Source organism: Pavona decussata, unplaced genomic scaffold, assembly GCF_977016875.1.
Source record: "Pavona decussata unplaced genomic scaffold, jaPavDecu1.1 SCAFFOLD_21, whole genome shotgun sequence".
Lineage (NCBI taxonomy): Eukaryota > Metazoa > Cnidaria > Anthozoa > Scleractinia > Agariciidae > Pavona > Pavona decussata.
In genome coordinates, this window is record NW_028145444.1 from 1,913,900 (window position 1) to 1,928,610 (window position 14,711).

Genomic DNA, 14,711 nt, shown 5'->3' on the forward strand with positions numbered 1-14,711 from the left:
GTGTCGTCGTCGATAATGCACCATTGTTTGAGGTTTGTTGGAGTAGGGAGGAGATCACAGGTCATTCTGAGAAGGAAGCTGATTGGCAGCGGCTCCATCTGAACAAGGTTTGGCCAGCTGAGGTTTCTCTGTTCTGCCTCTTCCCAAGTCGACCAAGAACACTGTTTAGCAAAACCAGCAGCTGCGATTGACCTCCTCTCTTTATCAATGGCGGAAACCTCGTCGATGACTATATTACTTATTATTAGGAGTGCAATCTGAGGCCTTTTGGTTCCTTCGAGGAAAACCAGCGATGTGCTTTATTGCCAAGGCCAGTTCTGTCCGGCTTTGTACCTCACCGATAATATCCGGTCAGCAGTCCGTTGCCGGACGGATTTCACCTCAGATTGTACTCCTAATAATAAGTAATATACTATTATAATAAGAACCTTCCCAGAATCCTTTGCACCTAAAAAAATTACACGTGGAAATAACAATTTCCATAAAATATTTCTCATATCAAATTTAATGTCATGCGTCATCAGTCACGTGACCACGTCCGAAAACGCGTTTGAAAAATTTTCATTTGAAAGTAATCAATGTAGTCAGACAAACATTGGTGTGAGGTATATAGAAATGGCCATTAACTACACGCAAAGGACACAAAAAGCGAAAATCTGGAGGACGTCGAGAGACATATCCTCTAGAGTTTAAGGCGCATTGCAACATTAATTTGCATGTGCATAGATGTTTACTTGAAGTACCTTACATAACATTGTGACCGTGGTGACGTTATCAGTCACGTGACCAGGACGATCGGAAGATTTCGAGGGTTTTCTAAAACTACCTAAGCCCTGAGAAAGAGCCACTGGTAACTGGTAGGTCGCAGGTTTTAGAAATGTTAGTAAAAGCATTACTAGAAAAGGGCATTATTACTTTTTCGTGAATAAATTAGTAGGATATATACTCATACAAATCCACTGAATGTCTCCTTATCAGCGACTTATCAAGTTTAAAGTAAAAGCAATATCGAGAAATCAGTTTCCTCGGACGAGAAATATTTTTGTCGGTGGCGAAATGCTTTGGTCGGTCGAGAAATATTTTGGACGGTCGAGGATTTTTTTGCCAGTCTAGAATGTTTATGTCCTTACTCGGCAATCTTTTCTGTCGATCGAGAATATCAGTATTCAATACAGGCTACGGACTATGACGATAACCGAAGATCATTCAAATTTTCTCTGCGATTACTTACTAGTAAACAAAACATTTACCTTGCTAAGATTACCGCCTATGTTTCGTAGTACCGACTTATACTACTTGTACTCATTTCAAATGGCTTCAGTGTATCTGTACATCTAACGTAGCAAAAGATGGATCAGTTGGTTGTTGCTGAATGTCATTGTTTATTCAAGTAAGAAAATTTGCATTCGTACCATAGTGTACTATTGGCACCCGTAGAATGGTAGACAAAAGAAGGGCTTGACCTAAAAATTACAATCCATGTCTGATAGATTTCTAATTTTAATAGTATGTTTACGATATGGCCAAGAAGCCAACTATCCATTTTCAAACACATTGGGGTTAGAGGGACAGGTGGTTTTCATTCCTGCCTACCAGAAATGCTTCTGTCGCGCGTATAGAAGGAAAACTGCGAATGAGAATTTGTCCCAAGACAATGTTGAATTCCACCAATCATTTTAAGGGGTGGGTGTTGAGGAGGAGATAGTTTTTATTCCTGTATAAATGTTACTGTCGCACGCATAACAGAAACCGAAAGGACGTGAATGAGAATTTGTCCCAAGACTTCTGCCCTAGTTGTATGTCATTAAGTGTCATTGGAATTTGTCGTATATGCTCGGTGCAGTCACTACTGTAACATGAATTGTTGATAGTAAGTAACAATTAGCGTCTGCTTCATTTACAGGAGGAAATTGCAACATGAACTGTTCCGCCCCCACAAAATGCGTATTTAGCTGTACAGCCGGAAACTGCAAGACAGTGATTTGTGAAGCGGATACTTGTGAGCAGTCTTGTACTGGTGGCGGATGTGGCCTGGAATGTCACGGAAACAACTGCGAGCAAAGTTGTATCCAGGGTAACTGCAATCTCCAGTGTGACAGTCAAGCAGAAAAATGTGAACAGAGGTGTACAATTAACAAAGACCAGTGTACTATAGGGCATACTGTTCCTGACGAATGTGACCACGTGGTTGATGGCGTATGTTATCAGTCATGTACAGGAGGGGGTTGTCAAGATATGGAATGCTTTGACTCACCACTTTATTACCATACATGTGAACAGAGTTGCACTGGTAAGTACTCTTATAAATAAGTCAAATACTGTTGAAGCTATACCGGGTACACTCTTTCTTTTTATACAACATCTACTGAGTTTTGGGGCTCAGGTAGAACATCCTTATTTTTTGGCAGTTTGAGCCTGAAAACGTTCGTAAGATGTTCTTAAGTTTCCCGTTACATAGATAATTTCCACAAACCAAAGTGTACGCGAGAACAGGAACCTATCGAAGGAACATTATTTCCTGTAATGTGGTACAGTTAACCCCCGTTATTACGGACACCGTTGGGACCATAAAACGTGTCCGTATTACAGGATGTTCTTATTGAGCGGGTTAAATTGAAGGGAAAATGTGTGGAGCGGAACCAAGAAAACTCTCCGTAATAAGCAGTGCCCGCATTAAGCGGGTGTCCGTAAAGCGAGCGTCCTCTGTATCAAGTTACCTGTGGCATGCTTGCATGCGCGCCTTACTCCAGTACAAGATTTCGTGCCAGTAACTCTTGCATGGCTGTCGAGTAAACAAACTCCTATATAGACTAAAGGTAAACATGATTTTCATTTTCTTTTACTCGTGTTCATACTTTTCGTTTCCAAAAAAATAAATCGAGTGGTCAAAATAAAAACGCTGTTATTTGACTCTCAGTCTGGGGTATGTTTTTTTATGTATAATGTTATCCTTAACGATCCTATAGAAAATGGTTCTTATAAAAAACGTGTATCAGAGTCACAGTAGTGAATGATGTGATATCCCTTGTCAAATGGTGTTATAGTAGATCAGTCACACGAGGTGACTATTCATGTATGCCACAGATACCCAGAATGATGTGAGACCTCCAAAAACATACCAAAAAACCTTTCAGAAAACTTTAAGAAAGTTTGAAGTCTTCCAAGGATAACCGAAGATCATGCAAAGTTTTCCAGCTATTACTAACGATTAAACTAGATATTACCTTGCTAAAATTACTGTTTAAGCCTTATCGGATGCAGTATTGACTTACGTATTGCAAAGTAACATTCTAAACTTGTACTCATTTGAAATGGATTCTGTGTTTCTATATCTACAACGTTGCAAAAGTTGGCTCTGTGGGTTGTTGCTGTTGAATATCAATGTGTTTTAAGAGAATTTGTATTCATAGCATAGTGCAGTTTTTGGAGCCCGTACAATGGTGAAAAGCAGGTTCTTAGGGTAAATGTTACAATGTATGCTATTTATTATGATCTGACAAAGAAGCCATGCATGCTATCCATATCTAATCGAATTGTACTTCTTCAACACCTCTCTTTAAAACAATCTTGAATTCCACCAATCATTTAAGGGGGTGGGTGTTGAGGAGGAGATAGTTTTTATTCCTGTATAAATGTTACTGTCGCACGCATAACAGAAAAGGACGTGAATGAGAATTTGTCCCAAGACGTCTGTCCTAGTTGTATGTCATTGAGTGTCATTGGAATTCAGTGTCGTATATGCTCGGTGCAGTAACTGCTGTAACATGAATTGTTGATAGTAGCGGAGCTCTCGCGCGCGCCGCAGGCGCGCGCAGCGGAGCCCCATAGCTAAGAGAATCTGGTAACCCGTGAATGCGAGAAATTTTGGTTTGGTTATGACGTCACTTTTGTCCATCCATACGACCGTACGTCCGTCCGTCCGTACGCAGCGGTTGTTTCGCCCGAAAGTCCCGATTCGCCAACGGCATATATCGCCCGGGCTCACGTCGATTAGCGCGATGTTTAAAATAATAAAATGGAAAACTTACATTGGAAAAAAAAGCTGTAAGACCTACACAATAAAACGAGCGAAGAGAGTCAGTAAAAATTGTACAAACAAACTAAAAGAGGTCCTTACGTTGAGGTGCCGAGTGTCTCCGAGATATTAGGAATTTACCTACAAGATGATTGATTATAATTTCAAGACAAATAGCTGGCATGTCGATTTGTAACAAATATTATTTAATTGATTTACTTTTGTTAGCGGGAAATTTTACCGCGAAGTGAAAACTTAGAACTAACAGGAGTCTTATGAGCTCCTGGAACTAATTATTAAAATCCATATGGAATTTGTGAATACGGTGTAATTTCGTCCGCGAATCGACGCAAGTTCGGGCGAAACGCTTTCGGGCGAGTCGACTTTCGGGGGAAACAACCGCAATTTAAGTTCCACAGGAAAACTCAGGTTGTGTGAAGCTGTGCTGCGATCGTGCTGCGATCGAGCTGCGACCCTTGTTTATTTAGCGGGAAGTTGCCTTTAAGAAAAACACAAAGACATTTTGAAGACAACAAAATACAAAGTCAAGTTATGTAATCGACAGCGGGAGAAACAGCAAGACGACTATCGGCGAGAGAAACAAATCGACTTGTACATCATCAGAATTTTGAAGTGAAACCATCTTACTTCGACCCGGCGCGACGGATCGTTGAATTTTTCCTCTTGACGTGAAACGTTTCGCTCACTTGATGTTGTAAAACGAACGGAAAATCAGGAATTGGAATAAAAGGACTGGTTATTCTCAGAAGAGGCGAGTATATTCATGTGATTTTGTTGACAAAATTTTGCTTGTTTGTTGTCTTGCAAGAACTTGTTGTTTTGCGCGCAGTGTTGACACGCCGTTTGCGTTTAATAAGCTAAATACTGCAACAGAATGCTGTTGAGCTCACTTTTTTCGGTCCATGTTCATTATTTCCCTTGGAGTTTTATTTTCTAATCTACTCCAAATTTTGCCTTCCAACAGCGGGAGAAAGAGTATAAATACGAATCGCGGCTGGCGGGAGAGGACGAAGCATAAACAGCAACCGAATCTTGAAGTGAATTAACTCATTTTACTCCGATCCGGCTTGGCGAGACGTTGGATTTTTCCTCTTGAAGTGGAACGTTTCGCTCAATTAACGTTGTTAAACGAACGAAAAAAATCAGCAGTGGAATAAAAGGACTGGTTATTCTCAGAAGAGGCGAGTATATCCATGTGATTTTGTTGACAAATCTTTGCTGGTTTGCAAGATATTGATTTCTTGCAATGTTGACAAAATACTGCTAACTTAATTTAGAGCATTCTTTTTCGCTCATTGAACACAAATACTTAAAGGAATAGGATGTAACGGCAAAGATTTAGATGTGTGAGTATTCTTGACTGAAAGTCTTTTCAAAGAACGTTAAAAGCAAAGTGTGATTTCATTTTCATCAATATAATTAGCTTACACAAAATATTTATTCGCTTGTTTGTGCAAATTTTTTAAAGATCGTAAGTGTTTAGTTTATTTCTGTACTGATTGTTATATACCGGTATATATACAAGTTCGCATCGAAAAAGAACAATGACGACAGAAAAAAAAAATATCAATAGGAAGCTATAGGAGGAAGTACCCGTCCTGAATATTTACCTTCAGTGTACATGCATTTATTATTTTGATATTTGATTTTGGACCCCCACTCACATAATCATGTAGCTTAGGATGCCTCTTTTACTGAAATGGGTTTTTGGGTTCAAAACGATACCTTACTACCTTGTATAACAGGTAGTATATTTATTCACATGAAGCCAAGTATAATTTAAAGTTTAATTTTGAAGCGGCAGTGTATTTTGCAGAATGCCAAATGCTGAATTCATAAAAGTCCTTTAATGGAATGGCTGCCATAACAACAACTTAAAGCTAACTGTCTGCCAGTATAACCCTAGACAGTAAAGAGAAGTGCTTCCCTGGCGTCAGGGTGACCATGGTACCATGGTTTTTCATTGCCAACCATGGTTGACCATGGTCGACAGTGTTGTGACCATGATGCCTGACCATGGTGACTCTTTACTGCTGACCATGGTTCATGGTCAACCATGGTTAAAAAATATCACTATCCAGTATTGAAAGATGCTGTGTAGAAAGTTGCAGTTGATGTGTGTGAGGATGAAGAAAAGTGATTTTCATCAATTTTAGATCACATTTATAAGCACTGAAGTGAAATTACTGAACACCATGGAAAACCATGTTCAACCATGTCCAACCATGTCCAACCACAAGTGTCACTCATGCGCTAGATAATAGATTTGCTAATACAAAATTAATTTTTTTTTATGTTTCAACACATTTACAGCATAAATTTTTGCTGATTCACTATAATAACTATAACAGAAAGGAAGATAAAATAAAACTTTAACACTTTTGGGTCGCTTTTTGTCAACCATGGAATACCATGATTGACCATGTTCAAGAGGACTAACCCAATAGTGATTTTTAGTATATGTTTTTCTTCACTTGGAGCTTTTGTCTAGTTAGCAGGACAAGTGGTAGTCCTTGTTTTAAAAATTCTAGCTTGCACACGAGGCTTATGCGGGGAAATCTTTTCACGTGCAAATGGTTTCTAATATATTCCCCCGCCTGAGCCTCCATTGCAAGCTCTATCCATTTCAATATCAAGAATACGAATATGGTCTATTCACATGTATAATTCACAGTTTCTTTGTTGTAGGTTTTAATCTTAACCATGGCAAATTTTAATTAATATGCAACAATAACAAATGGTTTGGAAGAAAGAGAAAGGAATTGTATACCTTGTTTTATTTAATACCACAAGAGTGAGCTGCATTTTTTGTATGTTATTTTAATTGGACGTATAAAAAGATAAAACCAATATGAGAAACTGATATAAGTATTTGAAACTGGCTTCCTTTCAAGGAAAGCTTTAATACTAAAAAACATGAGCTTACAATTTTATTATTGGTCGTACACTGAACTGCATTTGTGAAAACACTATTACTTTCAAACCTTCTTTGATGAATCTTGACTCCATTAAATGCCAAAAAGAACAGCAATGTTTTGAATCATAATTCCAACGACCTTCATGCGCAATGCTAGCTTTTGAAATGAGCAAGAAAGCGACTGCAGCTAGTACCGGCAGCCATCTTGGATTTCATTCAGACTGGGAAGACTGGGAATGAACAAAGCCATTTTGGTCAGCAGATATGGCACTGCAGGCTCGGGAAAAGACCGTTTCATTTTAGATTTTAGGCGGGATCAGGCGGGATTCAAGCGTTTAGGAGACATTTCCTCTGGATTTTTAAGCTAAAAAATGATGGATTAAAGCAGCAAATGTGGATAACTACTTTTAGAAAGAGGTAAGATTTCACACAATAATTTTGATGAAAGACTACGTGACAATTTGTGATTTTATAGATCTTCTGGGCGAGTGCAATTGCCCCTCTTGAATTTTATAGAGCAAATTCGAGATTTTTGAAGAAGACGTTCTCTATTTATTTTTAATACAAAGCTTTTGCATTATTGTTTTTACGGGGTAATAAATATTATTATTATTTGTAGCCGGTTTGATATAATGTCTTGGTATAAGCTGAAGACTTACATGATCTTGATTTGAATGAAGCATGGAGATCAGTTCATGATCAACTTCATCAGCCCAATTTGGGTGTATATTTTTGTAACTCAGTGTCACCTCAGATGTTAGAATGCACTCGTTTTACTCAGAAACCAACAAGATGACACTGTGATCACTCAGAAGAACTCACTTAAAGCGCTCAATTTTCTGTTTTACTACAGATTTTCAACTCAATATTGTTGTCAAGCCGATACTCAAGACTGTACTGAGCTTCAGAGTGAAGTTACCAAATCCTGCTCAACAAGATAAGTCGACCACTATGATCGTTGGACTCTTAGTTTTAACTGATTCATTTTGTTATGAACCGTGCCTTTTGCTACTACTGTACTACTCAGAACCATTAATTACATGAATTTACATGAATGTAAAGCCTGATCACAGAAGAGTAATAAATTCCTGTCTATCCCTCAGTCACTACTTGTGGTTTTAAAAAGCCTTTAGTGTAATTTTAAGCTTTACAAATAAAGCTGTTTCCATAATATTATGGCAAAGCATGATCAGTGAAATGTTTTCATCAATGAATTCCATGGAAATTCATTAAGAATGCAGTTATGTTTTCAATGGAATAGTTCTTGTGATTAATCAATAACTTCCAGATTTTAAACGGTACCAATCTAGTGAAGCATTGACAGGCTCTGTCATGGTTGACCATTGTGTTATATTAGTAATTGGTATGTTATTTAAATAGATCAAAACTAAGGCATGTTTGACCATGGTTTTCCATGGTATGTATCAAACTAAGGACATGGTTGACCATGGTTTTCCATGGTTTGTATGAAACTAAGGACATGGTTGACCATGGTCAAACATGGTATGTATCAAACTAAGGACATGGCTGACCATGGTCAAACATGGTATGTATCAAACTAGGGATATGGTTGACCATGGTCAAACATGGTATGTATCAAACTAAGGACATGGTTGACCATGGTCAAACATGGTGTTTAACCATGGTCAACCATGATTGACCCTGTTTCTTTTCACAGCCAGCTTGACCATGGTCAACCATGGTCGGCCTTGTGCCATTTAACGTTCATGGTCGACCATGGTTAAACCATGGTTGCACCATTGTCAAACCATGGTTGACCATGGTTGGCATCCATGATCAACCATGTTTAAACCATGGTTGACCATGGTATGTCCATGGTCCTGTTGCAGGGGTTAGACCTAAATAACTTCATTTGTTGCTTAAAGGGGAAGTATCTGATGGGGTTTAATTGACCTCTTTTGTTAAAAATGGTGAAGTAAGACCTTCACTTTGCTACAAAATAATTCTAGAACTGTAAGAGGAGAAAAATCAACTCAATTCTTGACAGGAACAACTCGTGATTTGTTATAGCAGATTTTCGAAACAAAAATATGAGAACTTGAAAAACGTTAGCCTAATATTTTTCAAGTTTCAATCCATTGCGACCTACTCTGTCCCTGGCGAGAGGCACTAATCGACAGTTTTCATGCACTGGGGTGATAATTTATAACAAACCTAGACAACCATTTTTTTTGTTTCTGTTGTCAGACAAACATTTTGGGGTTTTAAAATTACATCAAATTTTGTGTTACTTCCCCTTTAATGCTAATCTGTCATAGGTAGCATTAAAGATGCAACATTTGGCATTCAGGGCTGAGTTGCTCGAAGCATGGTTAAGCGCTAACCATTGGTTAAGAGGTATTAAAACCTATAGGTTGTCATGGCATTTAACCCGGGTTAGCGCTAACCATGCTTCGAGCAACTGGGCCCAGCAAAATACCCCTGCCGGTTAAGCAACAAAAAATATTATTAAGGTCTAAGCACTTTTCTTTTACTATCTAGGGTTAAGCAATTCACCAATTTAACGCAAAGCATGTGGCACTCCGTCCACTTCTAGTGCTGCACCTTTTCTTTGCCGGCAATGGTCAAGTTCACACTCGCTATCATCACTCTCACTCTCACTAAACATCCCCTCACTTTCACTACACCATGTTTCGCCCACAACAACGTCGTCTCCATCACTTTCGTGATCATCATCGTCAGATGTGTGTTTGTTAGCTTGTAAAAGACGCTGGCCTGGCACTTTCATTGTCGCTGTAATGTCTGTCCCCTTGCTTCTTGTAGTTGACTGGTTATTAGCACAATGTTTCATTTCTCATTTTTTTCTTGTATGGAAGGGAGTGTTTTTTTCAAGTAAATGTCAAGTTCAAAAACATAAAGAGATTTTAGCCCTGTAGACAATAGTAGTAACTCTTTCCAATTGTAATCCTTGTTCTCGATTTCGTCGGTTCTTGACGGTTGCTTGATTTTGCAAATCTTTGAAGAAATGGAGATGATTTAAATGGTCCAGGTATATTTTAACTAGCTCCTCAGAAGCCACAAAGGTACAGTCTATAGAAGAAAAGTCTGTAATTTCTTTCACTGTGTTCAGCTTTCCTTCATTGAATGATTTTTTTATTTGCGCTGACTTTAATTTGTACCTTAATTTTTTTTATTCGGGAAAGGGCGTGGAATTCTGCACATCATGGAGCCAGCCAACCAATTTTTGCATGAAGCGCACTGCAGCTGCTTTTCCTTAACCTTGTAGGACTATCTTTGACAAATTCCATGTAGAACTCTCCAACATCATGGTAATCATTTACAGTATATGGTCACAAATTCAAGCAAAATAATATTATAGCCAGGGACATGTTTTTCTCTGAACTTTCTTATGCCTTCATGAAATTATGATTAGCTGGGTACTGTTGAAAAAAAAAAAACCTCCTCCCTCTCTGTTACAAATGCCCTTATGTAATCTGACAGAACAGGTGCATCTTCGCAATGTGCAATGCTATGTCATGACCAACCCTCCATGCATTTCTCTTTATTCTTTATCTTTGCAATTTTCATAGTAATATAGTCACTGAGCCATCTTCTAAATTTCTTCGTCTTATTTGTCATGAAAAATTTTCCCATTTTATAGAACTGCTATCGATAATGGCTAGCATCTCCAACTGCAGAATTAGTTCTTTCAGCTTCCCCCTGGCCACTGTCTTCATGTGGTCGATGTATCATCTTCCGTTAATCATTTCGGTATCTTGGAACCTGACTTCATCAAACATTATCTTAATTAACTACTGCATCATAAATACTGTACATGCAGTATTTATGATATAGATCACATTAAAAAATGGCTACTATTGTATTTCATCGCCAGAAAAATTGATTTTTAAAGAGAGTCTATTGGTATTTTAAAGAGAGTATACAGTTACAATCAATTTGTATGATGGCTGAACATTTTTTTCAAAAAAGAAGGTAGGGGGCTAGGTCAATGTAACTATTTGCATGGAATATTAGAATGATTCCTTGGCAAAGCAAACAACAGCTATTTATATAAATGTGGTTTATAATATAAAACCACTGCATTCTCTATGTAGTGAATGTCAGCCTTTATACCATTTTAATTTTTAGTAAAGGATTTTTGAAAGTGAAATGTATTAGTTAATTAAGATGCAAATTATGTCATTAAATGTTAAGACTCCAGAAATGCTTGTATTTTCTATTTTAGAGAAGGTTTTAAAGTTAAAAGGGGTGATAGGGGGGAGTGGGCATGGTATTTTACCATGGTTTGGAGGATAGGTCATGAGGGGAGGGGGGAAAAGAAAAAATATTAATTTTAGAACATCATTGGGTGGGGGTGGGGGGGGGGGGCTTCCAAAATATGAAAGGGAAAATTTTATAAATAATCATAGGCCCCTATATGCATAAATAATGAACCTTCTCTCAGGACTGTTTTAAGATCTGCCACTGCCTGGGCACAAAAGCCATGCACAGAGGGTGTAACCTTTTTTTGGTAGATTAAGACCTTGAGTTTTAGCCGTAACAAAAAATAAATCGATGTAAGCTTGTTATTTGCCATCACAGATCATGACAGATGTGATGAAAACACTGTATGGCTCAAGAATCACTTTGTTAATGGAAGTTTTTGTTGAGGCAGTTCATAAACTTGTAAATTATGTATTCTTGTTTGAAAGTTCTGTGCACTTTTCCCATCAAGGCATAGATCTAGTTGTGTATTAAATTTCTTACCTTTTTATGAATGTTTATGATGGCAGGAACCAAATAGAATAGGCACTTACTGATGTAACATTTTTCTTCAGCACTAAAGATTTTAATTAGTTGGCAAGGTAGGGCTATTGCTCTATCATAGTGTGTACAACAGAGATTGGCCACTGGATGCTTGTGCCAAGCTGTGTTTATAAGCATCAGAGAACTGTCACTCAATATTATTATTCTTATAACAGTATTCAATTGATAAATCCAGGCTTGACAAAAATATGCTGAACAAGGGGCATTCCCTGTATACGTTTCCCATCACTCACCAATAATCTGGAGAGGAGATGGCTGATATTCAGGTCATGTTTAATGCAACCAGACCCTGGCTTCTGTTGATAACTGTGATTACAGATAAAAGGTCAAACTTCTTATCAGCCATCTCTTTTAATGAAAAGAAAACTTTCAAACATGGTAGTGAGTAATGAATTATGAAAATTATTATGTGTAGGTATTAATTTTTACAGGGCAATCTCAGCTATTTGAACCCTCAATTTTTAATCGACACTCCTGATTCTTTGCACAAATAGTTGTTAATTCTCTTGAATTTGCTTCAGTCAAATTTTTACCTCCTATTTTTTTTTTAACAAAATTCTGTTTCCCTTGCAGGTTAAAAACAATTGGTATTCCACTGTAGTGATTCAGATATCATTATTATACTGTACAAACGTAACTACCGGTATACTTCAAGTTAATTGTTAAATTCTTTTACTTACTTTTGATTACCCTACAATAACTTTATTTTTCATGGGTTTTGTGACACCTTATCACATAGTCTAGTATACCTTTCTCAGTAACATAAGGAAAAACACTAAATAAAATATTATTTTCCTTTTCCATTCTGTCCACTGGGTTTACAGGTGTATGAAAAATCTTCTATATTTATATAAGGACAGTATAAACCACTGATTGTTTTGAAGAAGGAAGTAATAAAATGCTTTTAATTTGCAATATTTCAAGCAAAATGTTAGCTGTACATCATTTTGTGAATAGAGAAGAGGACTATCTTATGCACACTCAACTCTCTTTAAGCACTCTTGCACCTTCCAATTTTTTTTTTTCTTAGAAAAACCAGATGATAAAAAGTAAAGTAAGGAATATTTTTACAGAATACTTATTAAATGATGCATGGTAGGTATGCTGCTGTGTAAAAATGAATGGGAGTTCTCAGATGAGGTGCTATCCATAAGCTGGAGTGGTGTCTGAGGCTGCAGCGGTGTAGTGTTTAGCAGTCTAATGACTTCTTCAATTAGGATTTTGCTTGTAAGGACAAAAGGTTAATAGGTTGAAGCAAGGCCTGTACTTAAATTGAACAAGATGCCCTTAATCGGCATTATACGAAATGCTTAATGTAGCCCCATTTATTCCCCATGATATGTTTTGCAGATATTTAAAACTATCCTCCCTTCGCAATTGAAATAGTCGAATGGTTTTATTCAGAGAGACTGTGTGATATTTTATCATTGTGTTACTGGGAATCATACTGGGAATAACTCTGCAATAACGTCATGACCCCGCTGAACTGGTCTGGCTTCGTTCGCTTTAAATTATCCAATCTGTTTGTGAAAGCGTAGTTTCTTCGGTACTACTTAGAAGTTATTATTTCGATTTACCGCTTGAAAAAGGTTTGTTTTCTTTTCGAAAACGGCAGATCAGAGTCTTAAATTCAGACATGTGGCCGCCATTGAACAAAAAACAACTTTTCCAAATGATGATTTGCTTTGACGTCACACAGGTAGAGATAAGTGGGTCCCCTCCCTCATGATATACGCGCCGATAATGGATTTTGATTGGGCCGTTTTTGTTCAAGACAATCAGAACAATAAATCCCTTCTGGGAGAGGGCAGAATTTAATCTAGGTTTAATGAATAAATCAAATAATGATTTGACGTCACACAGGAAGGGATGAGTGGGTCCCCTCTCTTGTGATATGTGCCTAAATAATAGATTTTGATTGGGCCGCTTCTGTTGAAGAGAATCAGAACAATACATCCCCACTAGGGAAGGACATATTTTAATGCATAAATTAATGTGCACATTTGTGGCTACAATGAAGAAAAAAAAAGATACCCCACCCAAACCTAGACACGGCCTGGCCTGCGGGCATTCCGTGTAAAAACCAGAGAATAAAATCTGCAGTGTAAATTTGTGTGACGAAGAAAACCGCATAATTTCCTCCTCAGTATTACCTCAGTAACGAAATGTGGTCCATGCAAGGTAAAGTAAAACTCTTTGACTTTGGCAGGATTCAAACCCGTTATCCCAGGATTTTGATCACTGATGGACCAAATGTACTCACTCTAGGGCAATGCGAAATTTAATTGGTTTCCTTCTCACACAGAAATTTACACTCCAGAGATAATTATCTGATTTCCCAGCTGTATAATCAGCACTGTACAGCACAAAATTTCATTACCCCTAGTTAATTGTTGTTTTATTTCTTTACTTTACTCCAAGTGAACTCTCATGTAGCAACGTGTAAAAAAAACAACGGCTGGGGATAACTGACCCCATAACTGCCTGATGGTTTTTTTTGGTAAAGATTTTGACAGGGACAGTTGAGGATTTAATTACCCAAGTATTATTTAATTTAATGTCAAACAATTTGCTTACTTTAAAAACCAGGTACAAATGGCTAGGGACAGCAAAAACATTTTTTTCCTGTTGAATAAATTATTAGACTTACAAAATTGATTGCATTCAACAATAAATTACATAGAAAGAACACACTCCTTACACAGATTGGAGTCGAGATTTATTGGGACGACCAACCTTGATTGCGATGAATGAAAGGATCTTGGGACATTAATCTGGCACCCCCTGCAGATTTTGTAGGGGGAGATAATATTATCACCAACTTAGCAAAGGAGGGAGAACCTAGGATCAAGGTCAACAAATGCACTCTCTAAATAAATCCAGTTTTGATTATTACTAGTTTTCATATCTAAAAAGCAGCAAAAGGCACAAGTGATTGTCATGTTGACTTTGCAATATCAAGAATAAGAG

At 37.6% G+C, this 14,711-nt stretch overlaps 1 protein-coding gene and 1 long non-coding RNA gene across 2 annotated transcripts in view; both read left to right on the plus strand.

Annotated features, from left to right (window-relative positions):
* LOC146486165 (uncharacterized) overlaps positions 1–14,711 on the plus strand; it is a 48,567-nt gene that overhangs the window by 9,845 nt on the left and 24,011 nt on the right. The window contains exon 4 of the mRNA XM_085098995.1: positions 1,904–2,290. Within this exon, the coding sequence (XP_084955121.1) occupies positions 1,904–2,290 (387 nt within the window). The remainder of the gene's footprint in view (positions 1–1,903; positions 2,291–14,711) is intronic.
* Positions 6,085–8,055, plus strand: LOC146486166 (uncharacterized). Its single transcript, XR_014859337.1, has 2 exons — positions 6,085–7,370; positions 7,807–8,055. It is a non-coding gene; the product is annotated as an uncharacterized LOC146486166 (long non-coding RNA).